The sequence below is a fragment of the Puntigrus tetrazona genome, chromosome 17 (assembly GCF_018831695.1).
Source record: "Puntigrus tetrazona isolate hp1 chromosome 17, ASM1883169v1, whole genome shotgun sequence".
NCBI classification, from domain to species: Eukaryota; Metazoa; Chordata; class Actinopteri; order Cypriniformes; family Cyprinidae; genus Puntigrus; species Puntigrus tetrazona.
The window spans coordinates 21,651,823-21,671,558 of record NC_056715.1 but is presented as its reverse complement, the minus strand read 5'-3'; the positions used below and the strand labels follow the sequence as shown (position 1 = coordinate 21,671,558).

The 19,736-nt window shown below is 38.6% G+C and overlaps 2 protein-coding genes across 8 annotated transcripts in view; both read right to left on the bottom strand.

Annotated features, from left to right (window-relative positions):
- The window catches only part of eml5 (EMAP like 5), a 70,613-nt gene extending 66,848 nt beyond the window's left edge, over nucleotides 1-3,765 (bottom strand). For all 6 annotated transcript variants that reach the window (XR_006253048.1, XM_043263188.1, XM_043263189.1 and 3 more), the window contains exon 1: nucleotides 3,254-3,765. Coding sequence is in view for 5 of the 6 variants with exons in the window: in XM_043263188.1 (XP_043119123.1) it covers nucleotides 3,254-3,450 (197 nt within the window). In the remaining variant the exon portion in view is untranslated. The remainder of the gene's footprint in view (nucleotides 1-3,253) is intronic.
- Nucleotides 3,766-5,007: 1,242 nt separating this feature from the next.
- The window catches only part of itpk1b (inositol-tetrakisphosphate 1-kinase b), a 33,411-nt gene continuing 18,682 nt past the window's right edge, over nucleotides 5,008-19,736 (bottom strand). For both annotated transcript variants that reach the window (XM_043262675.1, XM_043262674.1), the window contains exons 5-11: nucleotides 18,629-18,746; nucleotides 11,425-11,523; nucleotides 10,642-10,682; nucleotides 10,190-10,355; nucleotides 8,667-8,734; nucleotides 8,360-8,522; nucleotides 5,008-7,432 (exon numbers count right to left, since the gene is read on the bottom strand). In XM_043262675.1, coding sequence (XP_043118610.1) covers nucleotides 7,113-7,432; nucleotides 8,360-8,522; nucleotides 8,667-8,734; nucleotides 10,190-10,355; nucleotides 10,642-10,682; nucleotides 11,425-11,523; nucleotides 18,629-18,746 — 975 coding nt within the window. In that variant the 3' untranslated portion in view covers nucleotides 5,008-7,112. The remainder of the gene's footprint in view (nucleotides 7,433-8,359; nucleotides 8,523-8,666; nucleotides 8,735-10,189; nucleotides 10,356-10,641; nucleotides 10,683-11,424; nucleotides 11,524-18,628; nucleotides 18,747-19,736) is intronic.

The window sequence follows — 19,736 nt, the reverse complement described above, 5'->3', positions numbered from 1 at the left end:
TCAAAAGCAAAACAAAAGGGTATGTTTCAGCATAATACAAACATTTATGATGCTAAAATAGGCTTTCTGTTTCTTTATGCATATAGTTTTTTTTTTTACTTTACAGGATTCATGTTATTACAAAAAATTTGACATGGATTGCCAAATACACTTTACTAATGTTCCTCGGTACAACAGAGTAACTGGCTTTTTAGAAATTAGAGTTATTTGGCAACAAAAATTCTAAAATGTATGTATCCCCATGTGCTATATATCATCTCCTTTATTCAGCATCTTTCTCTTGTTCTCTGTTTGTCCATCTGCCTTGTATTGAGTGCACTACTAATAATCGTTTGGCCCTGTATGCATATAAATCACTTATGACTTCTATGTATTTAGATACCTGTGCTGATAACTTAATAATAGGGCACTGCTGTTATATGTACGCATCTGATATGCATGAATAGCATATAATGGCCCTCCCACAAAGTCAAGCACTGGGTCACTTTCTGATACTGAAGTAACCAGAGATGCATGCGTCCCTATGAGACATTTGACACACAAATGCACACCGGGGACATACTCAGCGGGGTGGTTGAATGTATGTAACTGGTCGCATATGTGATATCTGAAACAATTTCATTTCAGTCCGAGAGCACTGTAATACGCTCATCATTTTCGTGAATTATCCTACATGCTGTATAAATATGAGCACATGCACAGCATTCAAACAGTCCCACAAACGCAAGGTAACCAAGGTCAGTTTCTCTGTCACCTAATTAATAATAGAGAATTGAGGCAGATGACCGGCGCCGACGCAGAAAACACCACCCCCTCCAGCTCTCACTAAAACGCCACACACGTACAACACATACAGACAGACACACCCACAGGCACACACATATACACCTACCCCTGTAGGATGCCATAACCTTGATGATCATGTGACTGAATTATAACACCTCCGCTGTCAGCTAAAAGCACCTTCACCTGCGTACAGATACAGCTACCCCTAAATAACTAATTAGGTTAACACATACGAACCTAGGATGACCGTCAAGTGCATTTTAAAAGAACATACATTAAAATCATGACCTCGGATAGAGGTCATTTCACGAAAACAAACCGTTGACGCTATTGGATGATATTATATTAGCGGGTGAGCTACAAAGCTGAACAGATCTTGCATTCTGTGTGTATTTTCGGTTTGTTTATTAAGTAAACAGTTGCACAAGAAATCAGACACGCCAATATAATGGATCCATGCGTATGGTCTTAAAGGAACACTGCGCTATTTTTGAAAAATAGGCTCATTTTAATGCTGGGGACTTTTTTTCATGGTACGGCAGCAAAGTTCCTTGATCATTACGCCAGTCGAGTCGAGATTTAAATAGGTAAAATATCAAATCTCTTTGGTCATTTCTAAGTTAGATGCTAATGGTCTAATCAGAGTGAATGATCAACCTACGCTAAGCTACAGTTAAAAGTGCTCTGCCAGGCCTGGAGTTCGGCTAAATGTATTCTAAACTTCAACTGTTTAACTCCAGGTGAGAAAATAGTGGAGTGTTCATTTAAAGTGATAGCAACCTTATATATCTTGAAATTTATGATATGATGTTATCAAGAAATGTAAATCAAGTAGGTTGTTGTCATATCGCCCACCCTACCTTGCTACTGTTTTTTTTTTGTTTTTTTTTTTATTTAGTAGTTATATTCTATGCATTTTCAAACAAGCTATTGTTTTGTACATGACAATTTGAACATTCTGACAAATCCGGTGGCTGATTCATAGTTTTCATACGATCCGCATATTCCCAAGTGAAGGTTACGTTTAGGACGTTAGTGTAGGGTTAGGGGTTTTTTAATTCACACATACTATAGTAGAAAATTCACTGGAAATCGCTTCCTTGTAAAACGGTTTACCCTGAGATAAAAGGCATGGCAAAGTATACCGCATGGCTAAGAATGAGGATGCCAAACTCGTGTTCTAGAATGAGGATCCACTCCTGGTTTTTTACTTCACACACTCTGAACACTAGTAAGAATTAACAGGAAGGAGCAGGAAGGGCTGTGCTGTTATACTAAATATCATCACTCTTGTTGGAACCTTGCTTCAGTGTGTTTACACCCCCTTCCGTACAACTCGGAATGTATACGCATGAGGAGAGATTCAACAGCAGGTACATGCGAGAGCATTGAGGTGAAGAAGTTTTAAATGTGCGCGCAATTTCGTCATATCGCTCGACCGCGGAAATTTAGTCAACGCAAATATAACCTACTGGCAGCAGTACAGCGACGAATGAGCCACAACTCATAAAAAAGTCACTTTCAAATCAAACATATATTGGTTAACGAGACGAATTCCCCGTTGATATCTACGTGGGGAACAATTTCGCGCAATTCCCGTTCTCGTGGAGTAGTATTGAAACGACTGTTTTTACCCAGCGACGGTAAACGTGACCGCGCCTTTACAAATCACTCAGCGATTTTTGAGGGATGTCTAAGTGGCCGTTCGCAAATGACCCACACTGCGCGTAAAAACAACTATAAGCGCAGCAAAAGGGCGATAGAGAACGCAGACGCGTATTATTAAAGTTTAACTACTTTTAACTCGCCACGGAAGAGCGATACGCGACGCTAACGTCCGCCTACCGCATATGCGCACGTACTGAGGAGCCGTCCTGCGCGGCGAGCTGCTCCGGCTGAGGCGCTGTCCGGCGAGACGGAGATCACCTTCAGCAGCCGGGCGCGCTGGACAGCGCCTCAGCCGGAGCGGCTCTCTCCACTCACACGCATTCATTCAGCAGACGCTTTTATCCAGAGTGACTTTAAGTGGAGATCGTCACATCAAGCGATTCGGAGGCAAACAGACACAGGAAGTGATCGTTATAGCAAGTTTCAAGCGTCGTCCAAATGAGTACAAGCCAGACAGGGGAGGATTAAAGAAAAGAAAACATTTTTTTTCAGGATGAAAACAGAAAGCGATAAAACGCGATCGCTTGAATATTTCGGATAGGGGTTGAAAGGTCAATCCACCAGACGCGAACGACGGACGAAAATGTTCTGGAAAGTGATTTTGCGCCTCTCCGTGAAGGCACCGAGATCTTGCCATTAAATATACAGCGACGTCTTATATAAGTAACGTTAGCCAGCCTGACGCTGGCTCGGACGCATCAGAGCCGTTGGGTTCGCTGCTTACTAAGTTGGCGTGCATTTAGTCAAAAATAAAAACGTATGAATTTCCAAAAAAAAAAATCCACGTGAATGTGCCTACCTGATTATGTCATCGTTATGTCCCAAATAAAATTTCTGCTTGTGTTCCCGTGTGTTGTACACAACTCCGACGCCGGCGACAAAGTACACGATCTCCTTGGCGGCGGTGTAGTACAGGTTGTTGCGGCACTGGTGTCCCCGGTAGCCGTAGACCCACTCGAGTCGTAGGTGACAGTTGGGAGCTGTTCTGTCAGCCATGTTCGGTCGTGCTTTGCTTCGAAGCGAACGGCTGGTGCTTCTTCATTCACCGACGCGACGAGCCGTCACATTCAGTCCCGTTTATCCGCTCAGTCCGCTGTCAGCGCAGCTTCGTCCGGCCAAAGACAAACGGATCGACGACATGTTTCAATTCAAGTGAAGTGCACAACTTTAGGCGGTTTGCATAATGTCAGGGCAGATGCTTAGTTTTGTTCAGACGCTGTAAATCGGCTTGGACTACTTGTGACATGTGCGAGGCATGAAGCTACTCTCTCTACTTCTGATCGGATGGGTGGCTTTGCTCTAGTGACATGTCAAAACCGGAGAACATGGATTTTTCGCATTAGTTAACTGGGACCGGCCAATCGCGAGCGGCGGTAATGACCGGCACAGAGTCTGGCCAATCAGATCGCGAGAATGAGTTGAATGAAAATGCGTGGGCCAATGGCGAGCTGGAGGAGGAGGGCGTAAATCGTCTAAGCTGTGTACGGCCTGCTCATTTAGCACAAACGGCAGTTTAATAGCTTTTGTCGTAGGCCTACTACTATAGTACAATAGTTTAACTCTGAGAGGGTTGAACTCTTGCTGACCTTTACAAAACCAGTATCCAAAATGTCCTTTATACGTTAAAGTTGGATTTTGCTACAAATATACCCCAGCAATTTTATGGTTCAGGGTCACACACACAATTTATATATATTATATATATATATATATATATATAGTTAGTTTTATTTAGTAATTTTGTCACCATTTATTTAAATCTTATTTAAAATGTCAATAGTTAAAATTATTTAAATGTCTATATAGTTTTATTAATGTTTATTCTTGTACCAATCTTGTATCCAATCAAGTATATATACATTAAGTGACTATAAATAATAATAGGCATGCTAACAAGCAATTAGTTAATAGTTAAAATTGGTCACTATTAGATGATTTATTACGATAAATCGCATCCAAAATAAAAGTTTACATATGTGTAGTGTGTATATTTATTATGTATATATAAATACACATGCATGTATATATTTAAGAAAAGTGTTATATGAAGAAAATATATGTATATATAAATTATATGATTATAAATATGTACATGTAAATATATTCTAAATATTTACTGCATGTGTTTATACAAATATACACAATACACATACATTTATTGTGTAAACAAAAAACTTTTATTTTGGATTCTATTAATTGCAATCCTTTGGTACCACTTGTCCCTATACTTAAGTGTTACCAATATATTTATACGATTATTTCAAGTAATCTATTTTAATAGTTTTAGTTTTCTCTCTTTTCTTGAAGTACTCAACGTCTACTTTAAGCATGTGTTCCAAATACCTCTAAAGTCTGAAGTAACATAACGGTGATATAACAATAACAATAGGACTCTGCTGGCATATGGATGCTTCGGACATACACAAATAGCTTAATATGGCCTTATAACATCTAACACTGGGTCACCAGAGATGAATTTAGAGCATGTTGTATGTAAATAAGGGGAGCCTTACATCAGACCTGAAACCAATTAAAAATGATAGAGACAGAAAATTTAGTAGGTGAGAAGATTTTCTATTTGATAGCACAATGAAGGCAAAAGTACAGAGACAAAAGGTAAATCTGTGTTGAAGGCTGTCATTCTCTCAGCTGGCTCAGACTTGGAGCATTTTTTAGGACGTACAAAATGCAAACTTAATCTGAACACACTACCCATCAAATCACACAAACGTATCCCAACACTCTTGATATAAATACCCATTGCAAGCAAGAGGCTACATGTCCGATTAAAAAAAAAAAAAAAAAAAAAAAAAAAGACGGCTAATCGTCATTGAAATGGCATCAAAATTATAACGACCACTTTAATTTGTATTCCGTCACAATGGAGTGAGTTACTATAGAAAAGGATATTAAACAGTTTGGTACACCTATGAAAATATTCATCTTAAAAAAATGGACCCCATCAGAAGAAGAAAAACGTTAATGTAAGGTGCAAAGGGCCAGTGGAGTGCCACTAAATGTTCACTTCACATAAACTGAACAGAATGGGAGCAGATGCTGATGACAGCAGTCCATTCGCACCGTTCTTGTTTGCCATATTAAGACACTGTTTGTCAAATATCCCCACAACATTCATTCCTCTCACAGTGAACAAAAACAAGCTGTTTTCTGTTGGTCTCACAACATGTAGGAGTCGCTTTATGGGCACTAAGTGGGCGAAGATTCTTTTATAAACATGAATACAAATAAGATGATCATTTTTGTAATTGTACACAAAAAAAAACCCCCGCCGTGGGATATCCAACTTTCATTACCGATAGAGAACCTAAAAAGCTGCAAATCGCTTTTTTGGCTTTATTACACTTTAATTAATGCATAAATTACTGCTAAAACGCTCCGATGGTTTTAACGACTTTTATATTAGAGCTAAATAAATTTGCTGATTATTTAGTGCTTCAACTGCCTCGAATGCAATATTTCGCTAACTATACGATGTATAAAACAGATACTTTAAGTTAGCAATTATAATCCTTTTATAATGAGCAATATGTTACAAATCTGTTCATTTTCCTTTTAAACGAGGAATGGTATAACCTAGAATCAAAGCGCTGAACCCTCTGTAGGAGAGATGCGTCACTTCTTTGCGATTAGAAGAAGATTAAATACTCCCAACATATAAATTCACATCCATCCGATGCAGTTTGTTCAAATATTTCAAGGCTCCGTACTAACCTGAAGCAAAGTCATTCAAAACTGGATCATATACAAAACGTCCGAACTTTTAAAGGACCGCCCCGCTAAAAAAACAACACACGCATACAGGGAATGTCAGAATATCCTCTCACAAACCGTCCAAAACCTAACTCAACATTGACCAAAAAAAATAATAATAATTTTTTAGAAGAACAGTAGAACCTCTTCAGAAAGTCGACTTCCGTTAAACCGAACTTCGTCGTTCGTTTTTTTCCCCCCACCCTATGTGATATGATGCACTAAAATGCACATGAGAAAAAAAACGCCAGGTGTCACGATGCTTATGGAAGGACGGTGAAAGTCTTCTGGAGCATTATGAAAAGATTCACGAGAGATCAAACACAGCGGCACACGGCCTACAGGAGCTTTGTAGACGCTGCACGACGATATACACTGTGGATCACCACAATATAGGATTGCCACTAAATACGGAGCACGAAGACATTATTAAGTGTCCTGTTTGTTAGATTATTCTATGTGTTTGTGTTCAGAGTCATTAAAAACTTAGTCTTTTCCGCCAGCAACAAAAGAAAAAGATCGGAACCATTTCAATCTTAAATATCCGACGTGCCCCTAGTGTGTAACATCCACCAATTTTACACCGTGCTTCAAATTAAAACCGATTAATAAAAAAAAAAAGCTACTGATCAATGTTCATTTCCGACAAGTTCACATTACAGTACTGAGTCGTTAGACTGAAGAGAAAGAAATTAAAAAAGAAAACATATACAAAGGCATAGGAGACAGAATCCAATGCCCATTTATCAACATCGTTATGATTATTCCCAATATAGTTTATTTCCGATTACAGATATATTATCAGTATAATAGTTATTATTGTTATTGTATATTATTCAGTTTGTCTTCACAATTTGTTCAGGAAAGGACGGGGGACCACACTGCAGTCATTGCGACGAGGCTTTGGTGGCTATCGTGGACACGCAGTGCTGTTGGAAGTTGGGGGACATGGCCGTGTTGCAGCCCAGTCTCTGACGAGGGCCTTTCAGACCACCGTCGCCCTCCACGATCCAGGGGCTGCTGTCCGACTCTTTTCCGAGCAGGCCGCAGCACTCCTGGGACGGGGCGCAGTTGCGCTCTCCTGCGCCTAAAGCGGGCAGCTGGCCGGGAGGGGGAGGGGCGGAGGGGTCGCTGGGAGAGTGGTCTTGAAGGACGCTGATGATGTGGTTCAGGAGGTCACTGAAGAACTCCGGGACACCCTCGTATCCTGGAAAGAGTCAAAACAAAGGAAAATTTGCAGTCATGAACATTTTTCAAATTGACGAATGAGGAAAATGTTAAGAAACAAAACGGTCTGTACAATGAACACGTTTCTCATACAGTGAGAATGAGATACAGTATACAGGAAGTAATACAGGAAGTTTTGCTTATGTGTGCATGAAAAAGATATGGTGTTTGTGTGAAGTGAGAGTTATTGGATGCAGCACCACTGTTTCTTTATGTTGTAGTAGTAGTTTATTATGCAGTAATGTCCCATTAGTGAGGCAATAGGTTTTTTTTAACTGGTTCTTTTTAGTTAACGGGAAGAACTAGTTCACAAAACCATAATGAACTTTCTGAGATTTACATGCAAAGCGATCAAAATTTACTTTTGGACAGTCACATGTTTATTTATTTCTTAATGTTGTTATTGATCATAAATTTAATATTAATATATATATATATATATAAATATAAAATATATATATATATATATATATATATATATATATATATATATATATATATATATATATATATATATATATATTTTTTTTTTTTTTTTTTTTTTTTTTTTTTTAACATGATACATAGAAAACTACTTCTTTAAGTTCATACGGTTAAGTTCATCAAGTAAAGATATTTATGATTTTTTTAAATTTAAAACAAATCTGTTCCCAAAACTATCAAGCAGAACAACAGTTTTTCCGATATATAAACCAATTAAATGTTTCCCAATATTAAATTTTTTACTATATATTTGATTTAATAAATGCAGCCTTGGTGAGCCTAAGAGACATTTTCCAAATCAATCTTACCGACCCCAAGCTTTTAAGCAGCAGTGTATGTGCGAAAATTATGTAAATGAATTATTTACTGTTTTGTGCATATAAACGCTATCTGGCCTGGGAGAGTTGTCTTAACAGATACACACCAGGGAATGCATTGATGTCAATGACTGCATGTTGGCCCGTCTGGTTGTTAATGATGACGTCGATGCCGAAGAGCGAAACACCGAGAGATTCCCGAAGAGATTTACACAGTTCCCTAATGACATCATCATTCGGTGGTTGCGAAACCCCTTCGACGTTATCCCTCTGTCAAAGGAAAGTCATCGAATAAAGGAGAAAATCATTACAATTATTACCAAATGGCCCACTGCTTAAATTCCCACTGAAATGCGTCGTATAAATCTTTAGTGAACCCAATACTTGACACAGACTAAAGAGAACTCAACTTACAGATGTGAGGTCAGAGGACGACTCTGGCTTGGACACGTTGTGGCTATTGAAGAAAATTGCTTTTCTGTCTGTAAGGCATACAAAAAATATACATGAATGTGAAAACGTTGAATGAAAGTCAAAGTGTAAGAGCGCAAGAGCACAGGAAGCCACTAGACAGCAGCAGAGAGCTGCGCTTCAGCTGAAAGTCAAAGCTTCAGGAGTGCCAGGCAGAGAGGGAGAATAAATAGAGTGAGGAGGAGGAGGAGGAGGAGGAGGAAACACAAAAATCTACTGCCAAGAGGATGCTGAGATTTATGACCTCCCACTCAAATATCAGTCAAGAAATTCATTAAATGAGACGGCAGCCCACCATTTAGCCTTCCTTCTGCAGACATCAAAACACCCCAAATGTTCATGATGAACGTCTATTAAGCCTCTAATGTAATATATTTTTAAAACTAAGAAGAGAGTTGTTGCACTGAATAGGGTCTTTCAGAAAGAGAATCCACTTAAGGTAAAACGTTAAAAGGCATTAAAATGCAACATATGTAGTTAGAAAGCACACGCTTTGAAACGTCTGAATCAAAACTTGGATTTAAGCTACAGATATTATTACTAAAATTTGGTTAAAGTCACAGTTTTAAATTGTCTTACAGCTTGAAAATATGGATTGCACTGCTTAACAATAACGGTCAGATTTGTGCATAGACTAAACTAAAAATAAGTAAAAGCACACACACAATTAATTAATCATATATATATATATATATATATATATATATATATATATATATATATATATATATATATATATATATATATAGTCGACGTTTGAAGTGGATCAAAAAAGTTAATCAAAGTTGTCCTAGGACAAGAAGACATTTTGGTTTTATATTTAAGACAATTTAGATAAAAGTTTTAAACACACACACACACATACATATTCATAAATACACATTGTATGTATGATTTCCTGAGTCTTACTGAAGAACTTCACAAACCTGCTTAGGACATTCGTCTACATAGAATTCTTAGAAATCATTACCTGTCTGATCTGTCTTTAGAAACACTGCACCTCCCTTTTTTCCTTTGTCTCAGTCTTCTTTCAAACAGGTTTTTTTATATATATATATATTTGAATACTGCTGGAAGGCAAGGCATGTGTGCTAGTGCTTTGTGAAGTTCAGCGTGAGTTCAGACACAGAGCTGACCTCCCGAATTTGCATTAAACTAACAGGTCGCTCTCCCAGAAACCGTAACTGGTTTGCATGGACTCCGAGTGCATTAGCATACGCAAACAGTGGAAACCAGACTCGGGTTAAGCGCTCCTGCAGTGTAAAGGAGTCGATCAAATTTTGCTGCTAGCCGGTCAGCGAAGTCAGCTATTCAAAGGCTTCTGGGTTATACAGCTGGAATGCTGTAACGTAAATCACGCCTAAACAAACCGAACGGCCCAATCGAGGTGAAACGAAGCATATCGCAGCAGTGGCCTTTCATGGAAATAACATTTATAGAGAGTGAAGTGCGGGCTGAAGGTTTACCAGACGGTCCGGAGGGGAAGTTCTTGAGTGACGGTCTCTCCACCACAGTGTGCGACTCGCCCACAACAAACACCTTATGGAGCACGGCATTGTGGTTAATAAAACTCTGAATGACACAGGGTGGCTTCACGTCCTTTAGGTCCTCTGCGTTGAATATTATAGCCATCTGCAAAGGATCGCAGAGAAAAGAGACTCTCAAGACTCTCAAGAATAATGGGTTTATTCCACAGAACCATCATTTTAAGTTCTACAAAGAACATATGAGTTTTTAGATTTTAATTTGCACTTTAAAGAACCTTTCGTGTGCATATCAAGGTGTTGAACTTTCCTTAGCTGCTTCTGAGGTTCAGTATCGCTTAGAATGGGTTTCGTAACAATGGTTGGTGCGTATTAGCATTTCGCGACCTCTGTGGTGACTTTCGCAAAAGCAGAGTTAGAAAAGTATCTCTTACCTCATGAGAGTTAGTTCCGTGAGCAACCCGGGTTTTGCAAACTGTGCAAGACGAGAAGAAAAGAAAAGTTTTGTGACTTAAAAGCAGTTTAGTGCGAGACATTAGTGAAAACACAAGATTTTTAGTCATTAGCAATCCACTCAGCTTCTAAAAACGTAATTTAAGACTAAAAAAAAACAAAAATCAATTTTTCAGGATGTTGTATTTGAATTTTAATCCATATAAGTTTTAAAGATATTTATTAGATATTTATTGGTTCAATGAATCATAAAAAAAATGTTTTTGATTTGGCTGCTACGTGAATAACGTGGTTAAAAAAAGGCAAAATATAAACACTGAACGTGTTAAGCAATGTTTTTAGTCTTTACTTCCTGTGACAGAGCAGGGGGAAGAAGAGAGAAGCCACAAGAGCTTCCGTTAAATTAAATACAAGATGCGTACCAATAATAGCACAAAAAAAACGAAAATATTTTACACACAATGCGAAATACACCACGACTCTTATTTTAAAAAGGTTGCTTTCCTACCAGCTGCTCATTCAAAAACATAATAGATACAAAATATATTTAAGACTTTTCGCTTCAAGCAGATTTTTGTTGGTCAACAAACTTGAACATTTCGCTCCCACGAAATTCACGATTGAGCGGATTCTTTTCGAAACGACTGGATTTCACCCGCCGAAGTTTGCAAACGCCGTTCGGCTTTTGGCGCGGGATTTATAGAATGAGGTCCCTTGGCAAACCTTTTTATTTGTAGTTTAAGAAAGGAAAAGGTGGAACTTACTGAAAGGGAATGTAAGACCGTGCTGCTTGATCTGCTCCAGCGTGTCTGGGCCACACTCACTGTTCAGCACCATAAATGGAGGAGAACAGATCCTCACATCTACAGAGAGAGAGAGACGAAAGACAGGATAAGACGGATGAGTCCTGCTTGAGAGATATATAAATCAACATTTCGCTGAGGTCCATGCTGGTTTTGCACCGGTCTAGTAGGTTGTGTCAGAAATACACGGGGAAAAGCGATGGTTTGTCAAAGCTCAACGTGTGAAATCTACTCGAAGAGGTCTAAAATACCTGAAAAACACTATCCGTTAGTATTTGTATTTATCTTAAACTGCGGCTGACTGGTACGCGATTTGAAATCTGGCATGTTCGCAGACAAAAATCTCACTGGATTATTACGAATACTGGCCAAACGATCGTTTGATATTTCCTCCTGACGCGCTACCTTAAAACCATTTTTTTATATTGCGAAAACGCAAGTGCTCTAATAACCGTGGCCGCCACTGTCCGCGTTATCCCTCGCGACTCTCATTAAACAACACGCGTAAGGTCTCCTGTCATCAGCTAAATCTCTGGTTGCTTTTACTTCCCTATTTATTTTAGCGAACGGAGAACAATGGACACAAGGCACCGAGCCTGACTCACTCTGCATAATGCAGGAGCCGGTCAATAGAAGCGCAGCAATCTGACCCGTGGGTTCAAGGCTTTGTTTGAAAATACTGTACTCTCACTGTCCTGGGTATCGCTCGGACGAGCAAACAGAGGCACAGACGGAACAAGAGCGTCAATAGCTGTGAATGAGTAGCTATGTTTGCGAATTCCAGCCAAAGGCGCATTATCGGAGAGGGATGAATCATCAAAACAGAGCATGCATACCGGGGCTTAACTTGGGAATAGCTCTTCAGACTTGGGCCAGTAAGCAACCGGCCAGAGGTCCGGTGAATGGATCTGCTTTGTTGCAGAGTTACATGCTTTCAGCCGGATGCCAGTCACGCCGTTATCTTGGCTGATAAGGCATGTTTCAGGAGGCTTTTTAAGCGCAGCGCAGGAAACGAGTCGAAGCATCAAAAGGCTGATGACACTGCGCTCTTGATATGATCACGGTAAACCCTGTGTGGTGAGGTAGCAAAACCGATGATGAGATGCTTTTCAACGCCGAAGAACATGACTCGAGGGTTTTAGCACACGCTATGAAACACTTTTGACAGCTTGCTTTGAGAAATAATGTTACACACTTTACAATAAGGTGTTAACATTAGGTAATGTATTAACTAACACACAATAAATAATGAAAAAAACTGTTGTTTATTCGTGTTAGCTCACAGTGCACTAATGTAACGTAATGTTAAACCACTTGTGATTTTTAATAATGCATTTGCAAATGCTGAAATGAACATTAACAAGTAAAAAAAAAAAACACTTTTCTAACTACTGAAAACTGTAATATTGTAATTACATTTCCTATTTTAATTTATGATGAAGCATAAATTAATTTTTTTAATTTATTAGCGCTCCAAAATAATCCAAAATAAGTTTTTGTTTCAATAAGATGTACATTTATATATCTATATATATATATATATATATATATATATAATTAGAAAATATTTACATGAATATATATTTTATTATTATATTTTAAAAAATAAATGAATAAAGGCATATGGTTACATTTATATATGCATAATAAATATGCACAGTACACACTCATTATTATGTACATTTTTATTATGTAACATTTTTATTTTGGATAAAATATAGTTTGACAGTATTATAATTTATTTTAGGTTGATGTCCAAGCATCGCTACTCGAGTCTTCAGTGCGACATGATCCTTCAAAAATAATTCTAATATGCTAATTTAGTGCTCAAGAATGACTGAACTTGACAGCACTGCTGAATAAAAGTATTAATTACATTTCTTTTAATTACTAATAGCCTAATACCGCCCCAAACTTTGCATTGTAGTGTATTCGTTATTTAACGCTTAATAGAGGACTGACTAATTTGAGCAAGTGCAAAAGCAAAAACAAAAGGTCAGTACTGATTGGGCAAAGTCCCTCGTGGAGAAACAAAATCGCAAGCTAGCCGGTCACTTCCTGTTTTGTCTAACTAGTGTTTGAGTTGGTAAATGATGGTATCGCTACTGAAATATCCTGTAGTGTTGAAACGGAGAGAGCTGTGCTGGTTTTCTTATCAGAGCTGGTCCATTTATCCAGCTGCTAGCTTTTTGTTCTCCTATTCCAGAGGAAGCTTACATAAGCATTTATGAAAGCCTGTAAAAAAGGGCAGCAGCAATCTCCGACAAGCGGTTTAGTGGTGTGAGCAACCTACTATTACCATTTATAAACATTTCAACCACAATGAAATCCAGACTTGCATGTTCGGTTTAAAAAAAATATTTCCAGCGTATTACTCGTTTTTAAATCAACTAAAACATACATGGTAATGCACTTGCAATAGAGGCATGGGGCAACGTTTATGCATATATGAATAATTATGTTGATATGAAATGATGATGAAATGACTGTTTAGACGAAGCGAACTATAGATAACCCTAACCTAGATGCTCAGAAAAGACAATCGAGATGACTTGCAGATCCAATAATAAACATTTTCTTCCTGTCCAATTTCCGTAAATGCTGCAACAAAACATAGAGCTCCTTGTTTCTGGAACGGTTGCCCCACAGACTTTTTTCACCATCTGTTTATTGTCTGATTTTACAGACGGAGAGAGAAGCTGAAATAATTTTCTGCGGCAGCAAATCGGTCCGCGAGGCTTCAACGCAGAGATGTTTTGATGCCTACGAATGCAGGATTTATTATTAGACATGTAAATTCCATTTAAATTAGCCAAGAGCTGCTCTGTAAATAAAAAGGGAAGAGTAACGAGATCCTCTCGCAGGTACGAGCGCTTAGTGATGTTCCCGTTCCTGGCTCAGCGAGGGTCCAGGATCAATCTCAGCTCTGTCTAAACACTTCAAGCTTCTCCGCAGACCAGCCGGAGCCGTACGAGACGTTTATATGACATTCATGGAATGTTTAGAACACGGTTATAAAGCATTGCTACGGACTTTTGGCTCCGGACAGCGCAGACAGGAAGACTAATATCATATGAGCCTCTTCCTCCATCCATTCATACCTTTGTTTCGGGTCAGGGTACAATACTCTACTCTTTGTTTGCAAATCTAATAATGAAGCTTAAACTGAATCTGAATGCGCAGATGAAACGCTACCAAAGCTGCTTTAAACTAATAAAACCGCTTTGAGCTGATAAACAATAAAAGGGAGAGCTAAACGCAATACCATGAAAGCAGACGCTGAGTTTAAGGTGAGAATCGTTGCCTTATAAAGTCTGAAACGCACACAAACACGCGGTGTCCTGCTTTGTCTCCACGGACAGAATGTAAGACAGCAGGACAAATGTTTAGGTGAAGCTCTTCAGGAGGTGCATGAGTCATATGCATGAGAGCGGAGCCAGAAAAAGTGGCGCTAACCGCTAGGCGTCTCATTAAGAAATAGACCAGAAATAAAGGCGGAGTCGGATGACAAACAGCATTCATTACAGCAAGTGTGGGCGACTTCCTGCGTGCTGGTGAACACTGGTGGGAATTCATCAACCGATGCACAGATCACAGATCATAGCTCCTTCCCAAAACTCTACCGAGCAACCAAAAGGTACAAAAAAATTAAATCAAATAATCCTACTCATTTCATACAGAATTTTAGATTTGAGCGGACGTCTGAAAATGTATCAGTAGGGTGCCTCCTGTCCTGCACATGTCAGCGAGTCCGTGGCTGATCCTCTCAGCCTCCATCCTTCATCTGTCTCGAGGACTTCGCCAGCTCTACGTTCCATGTCACCTCGTCCCTCTTACTGGAAATAAACGGTGTCCGTGACTAACTTTTTCCAGACGCTTGTACTACACAGCACACGGATCATAGATGATCCGTACGGACCGGTCTCCACAGTTCGGTACGGACACGATTCGCGGATGAACTGTTAGGTTCAACCACCATAGAGTTAAAGTTAACGTTCGCACGTGTTTTGCCTTTCCGATTTACACAATGAAGAAATGTTAAACCATTCAGATGTAAAAGAAGCGGAACCGGGGCAGAGAGAGAGAGAGGGGCGCGATTCGGAAGCTTGATCGGGTCTGAAAATACCCTTTTTGGCAAGTATTCTGGTAAACGGAGTAGATTAAGTTAACATATACATTAACGCTGACTAAAGAATGCGTGTCAGCATTAGGTCCGTGCGTTTAGTCTTAAAGAGACAGTAGCCTAGAAATACCTACTTCCGTCCGGTCTGCTAACAACACAACAGCTTTAACAAACATTCATTTGTATTTAACGTATGCAGCAAGCGTTTTCTGTGTTGTTTTACACTTAATTATTACATTTCTGCACCTGAATACCACTGTTACCGTTTTTGCGTAGCCTATAATTTTACGCTGTAGGCCAGTGGTTCCCAAACATGTACCTGGAGGCCCCCCAACACTGCACATTTTGCATCTCTCCTTTGTCTAACACCCATTTCAGCTCTTGGAGTCTCTACTAATGAGCTGGTAATCTGAACATGCAGTGTTGGGAGGCCTCCAGGAATGTTGTTGGGAACCACTGTTCATCTATGCTTGTAATTTGTGCAGTTGTTCTCGTCATATTACTGACTTGAGTGGTTAAGCTAGTAGTTTCTTCTGGGGTAAAGTAAGCTTTTAAGTAATTTTTATTCTTGGATGATCAGAAAATGATCCGATCTGTGACTCGATATCCGTAGTGTGACCCGATCCGTGAGATCCATGATCCGTAAAAATTATTATTATTATTATTATTATTTTGTTTATTATTATTACTGTTGTTGTTTTAGTTGCTGATTTTAACAACATTTAATAATACAAAAAGTGAACCAGAGCATGAAAAGCTGACCAATTAGGGCTGCACAATTTCTCACAATTTCCAATCTAATGATTTTAAAATGAAACCGATTTAAACAGTTCTAAAATCATGCGTATTTGTAAGTCTGCAAAATTTGGTAAAAAAATATTGTTATTATATACCAAAATGGCTATAAAGTAACACCAATAATATAAATAAAATAATAAGAATAAATACAAGCACAGGCTGGTATGTTCTAACTTGATCTATCATAATGACATCATCACATGGTGCAGCTGATTGGCTGTTCATACAAAAAAAAATAGATAGGCTATTTAATATAATCTTAATAATCTTTTTTCTTTTTTATTTCTTAGCAGACAATAACACTGATGTTGCATAAAATCATGAAAGCATAAAATCCCACAATGCATTGCAAGACGTTCAGTGAAAAAAAAATGAAGTGAAGATGAGAAAAATGTTGATTATAAATACATGTCAGTCAATACCGAAAACTATTTTACCCAATATGGTGTTAACACTGCTATGCTTAGAGTATCTAGAGCGGCTGCCACTTGTGTTGCTATGGCAACCACTGTCAGACATGCTTACTGTTGCTAAAGAGAGGGATGTGGCGCTGTGTCCGCCTGTGAATGTGAGAGGACCAAACAAACAGAGATGGTGACAGATGGCCAGGGTGTAATTTGGTAGTTGTGTCATCTGCAAGTACCGACACCATCCAATCTAACATTTACATTGCAGCATGTTTACCATGGAGCTGTCTGTTCGACGTGTTGCGTTTCAATGCGTTTAGTAGCACCTGACCTAATCGAGAATTGCTAGAATGATTGTCCTTCACACGGCGTCTAAAAGGGACCCATATATATATATATATATATATATATATATATATATATATATATATATATATATATATATATATATATATATATATATATATATATATATAAACCCATACTAAACACCAATTTAACTTTATTTTGCATTTCGTCACTTTGAGTCTTTTTTTAGAAAGTACTTAACTACGTGATTAATTATAAATAATTTGGTGCATTCAGAGACATATCGTGTGATTTCTTTGATTTCACTGTTTGCAGCGTAACTGAACACGTCTTTAATGTTTTTGCTAGAGAAAGAGTGGGAGGCTCTGATATTAGGGCAAAAGAAGAAAAGGAGAGACACAGACTGGGGGCTTACAGATGATTTTGTTACATAACCATCTGTCACGTCTGGTTCAATAGAACCCGGACACACATGATGCCCACAAAGACAAATATAGATGAACATACGCGCCTGCCCAGGGAAGAACCAAATGCTTTCTGCGGAGGGGAGATGACTCTGAAATAATATGGGTGTTCTGGAGGAATCGACTATTGAAAAGATCACCCAAAAATATGTTCATTATTAAGTGTCGTTATTTGCTCAGCCTTACATTGCATTAAACCTGTATGGCTTTCTTAAGGATTACAAATTATTAATGTACATTTTAAATGCACATTTTTCAAGGCAAATACAATGAATGCATGGTTGTCATTATACCATAAACATGTTGAAGTATCACAATACTGTGTAATATTAAATTACTTTAAATTGGCAATGGATTGTTTGTTTTTTCCCCCCCCTTTTTTGCTCATCTCTGTTCCGGATATGCACATAAACTGCATTGCATTCATTTTTTAAAAATGTCACGTCAATGTCAAAATGCACAGAAGAAAGGATAGATAATGCACACAGCAGAGAAACTAACTCATGCTCTCCTGAAGCCAAATGCACTGAATTATAGAATTAAAGAGCTACGATCCGATCAGTTAGAAACTAATTTTGTTTACTACAAAAAATGATTTATTTGATTCAAAAGAGTGATTCATTTACAATGAATCAGATACAGTTTACAGGCATTAAATTCTCCAGTACATAATGACTTAAATTGTCAAATGGTTTCAAAATTAGTGCACGAGTCATTTCTACCATACTTTTATTTTGTATTTTGTCATTTTGGATCTTGACCACCCCGGTCCCCAGTTATATGGAAAAGACCAGTCAGAAATGAAAATCTTTTAAAACACCTTTTTGGTTCCACAGAAGTAATTAAAAAGACAATATATGCGGAAATGAATCCAGAAATGTACATTTTTGGAGATTTCTTTAAGCAAAATTAACAGGTCGGGCAGGTCAGGCTCAAACCGGTTTTACCCGTATGAGCGCCACAGCTCAACGTGCCAACTGCTGCGTTACAGTAGCTCCGACCAAACTATTACTTTATAAAGTTCACCCCGTTCAGCTATAAACTCGTGTGCTGGATCACAGTACCTCTCATGCAGTCCTCTATCCTGTGCACCAGCTGGTAGGATTTGCAGCGATCCAGTAGAGTTCGGATGGCTGGAAGTGGGTCAAGAATGATGGTCTCTGGGTGAGCGTCAATATAATCCTGCAATACCAGTGGAACAGGTCACGACAAGAAAGGCGTACAGGAAACAGTAGGCAATAACGTGACTAACCAAAAATCTTCTAACATTACTTACTGGTGTTAAAACGCATTTATCTAACATGTATGAACTGGCACGCATGAATGAACATGCCGCACATACTAAAACACGTACACATGAAGCCTTTTACACTGCCGTTACGTAAAAGAAACATCCTCGCAGCCTTGCATTCAGTTGGCATGACATAACCACTCGCTGTCTTTCCCTCCACTGCCCCCATTCACTCCAGTCATATGATAACGTTTGACAGAATATGAGGAAATGCATTCTGTTCTCATGCGTTTTACCATTTCCATCATTTACTGTTTGGATATTTAGTTGCTGATCCCAGTGTACCGAACGTTGGATCAAATCAACTCGCACATCAGATAGTGTGAAGACACGCATTCTATCAGCTCTGAATAATGGGCAAAAAAAAAAAAAATTAAACGACAGCAAAAAAAAAACCCCAAAAAGATCTCCGGTTTTCATAAGGTTTAGAGTGAATGTTATTTCAGTGTTCAGATCATTACGTGTGTTATGTAAATCTATGTAACATACATTAAGCGCATGCTTAGTGAGAGCGCGGTCTTAGGGGAGAGCTTTGTTTAAGAACATTAAGAGGCTCAGAGCTCTTACGTTCTCATTTAGAGGTGAGTACCTGAGGTTACGTTTCATAAGACGACGACACAAACACAAAGTTGTAGGATGAGAAGTTGAATTAAAGCAGAAAGGTCTTTTGTGCATTGTTATCGCAGTATGTTATAAGTATACAAGTTTGAAATAACTGTAAAGTACGGGGCCACTGAGTGATAAAATCTGATTGGTTGACGAACGTTCTAAGGTATGCAATTACTTTCAGGGAAACGCACCCGCATTCCGTGACTATATCACCTTGCCTAACGATTTCTATTGTTTCAAAGGTCTAACAAGCGAAACTTACAAAAGACACG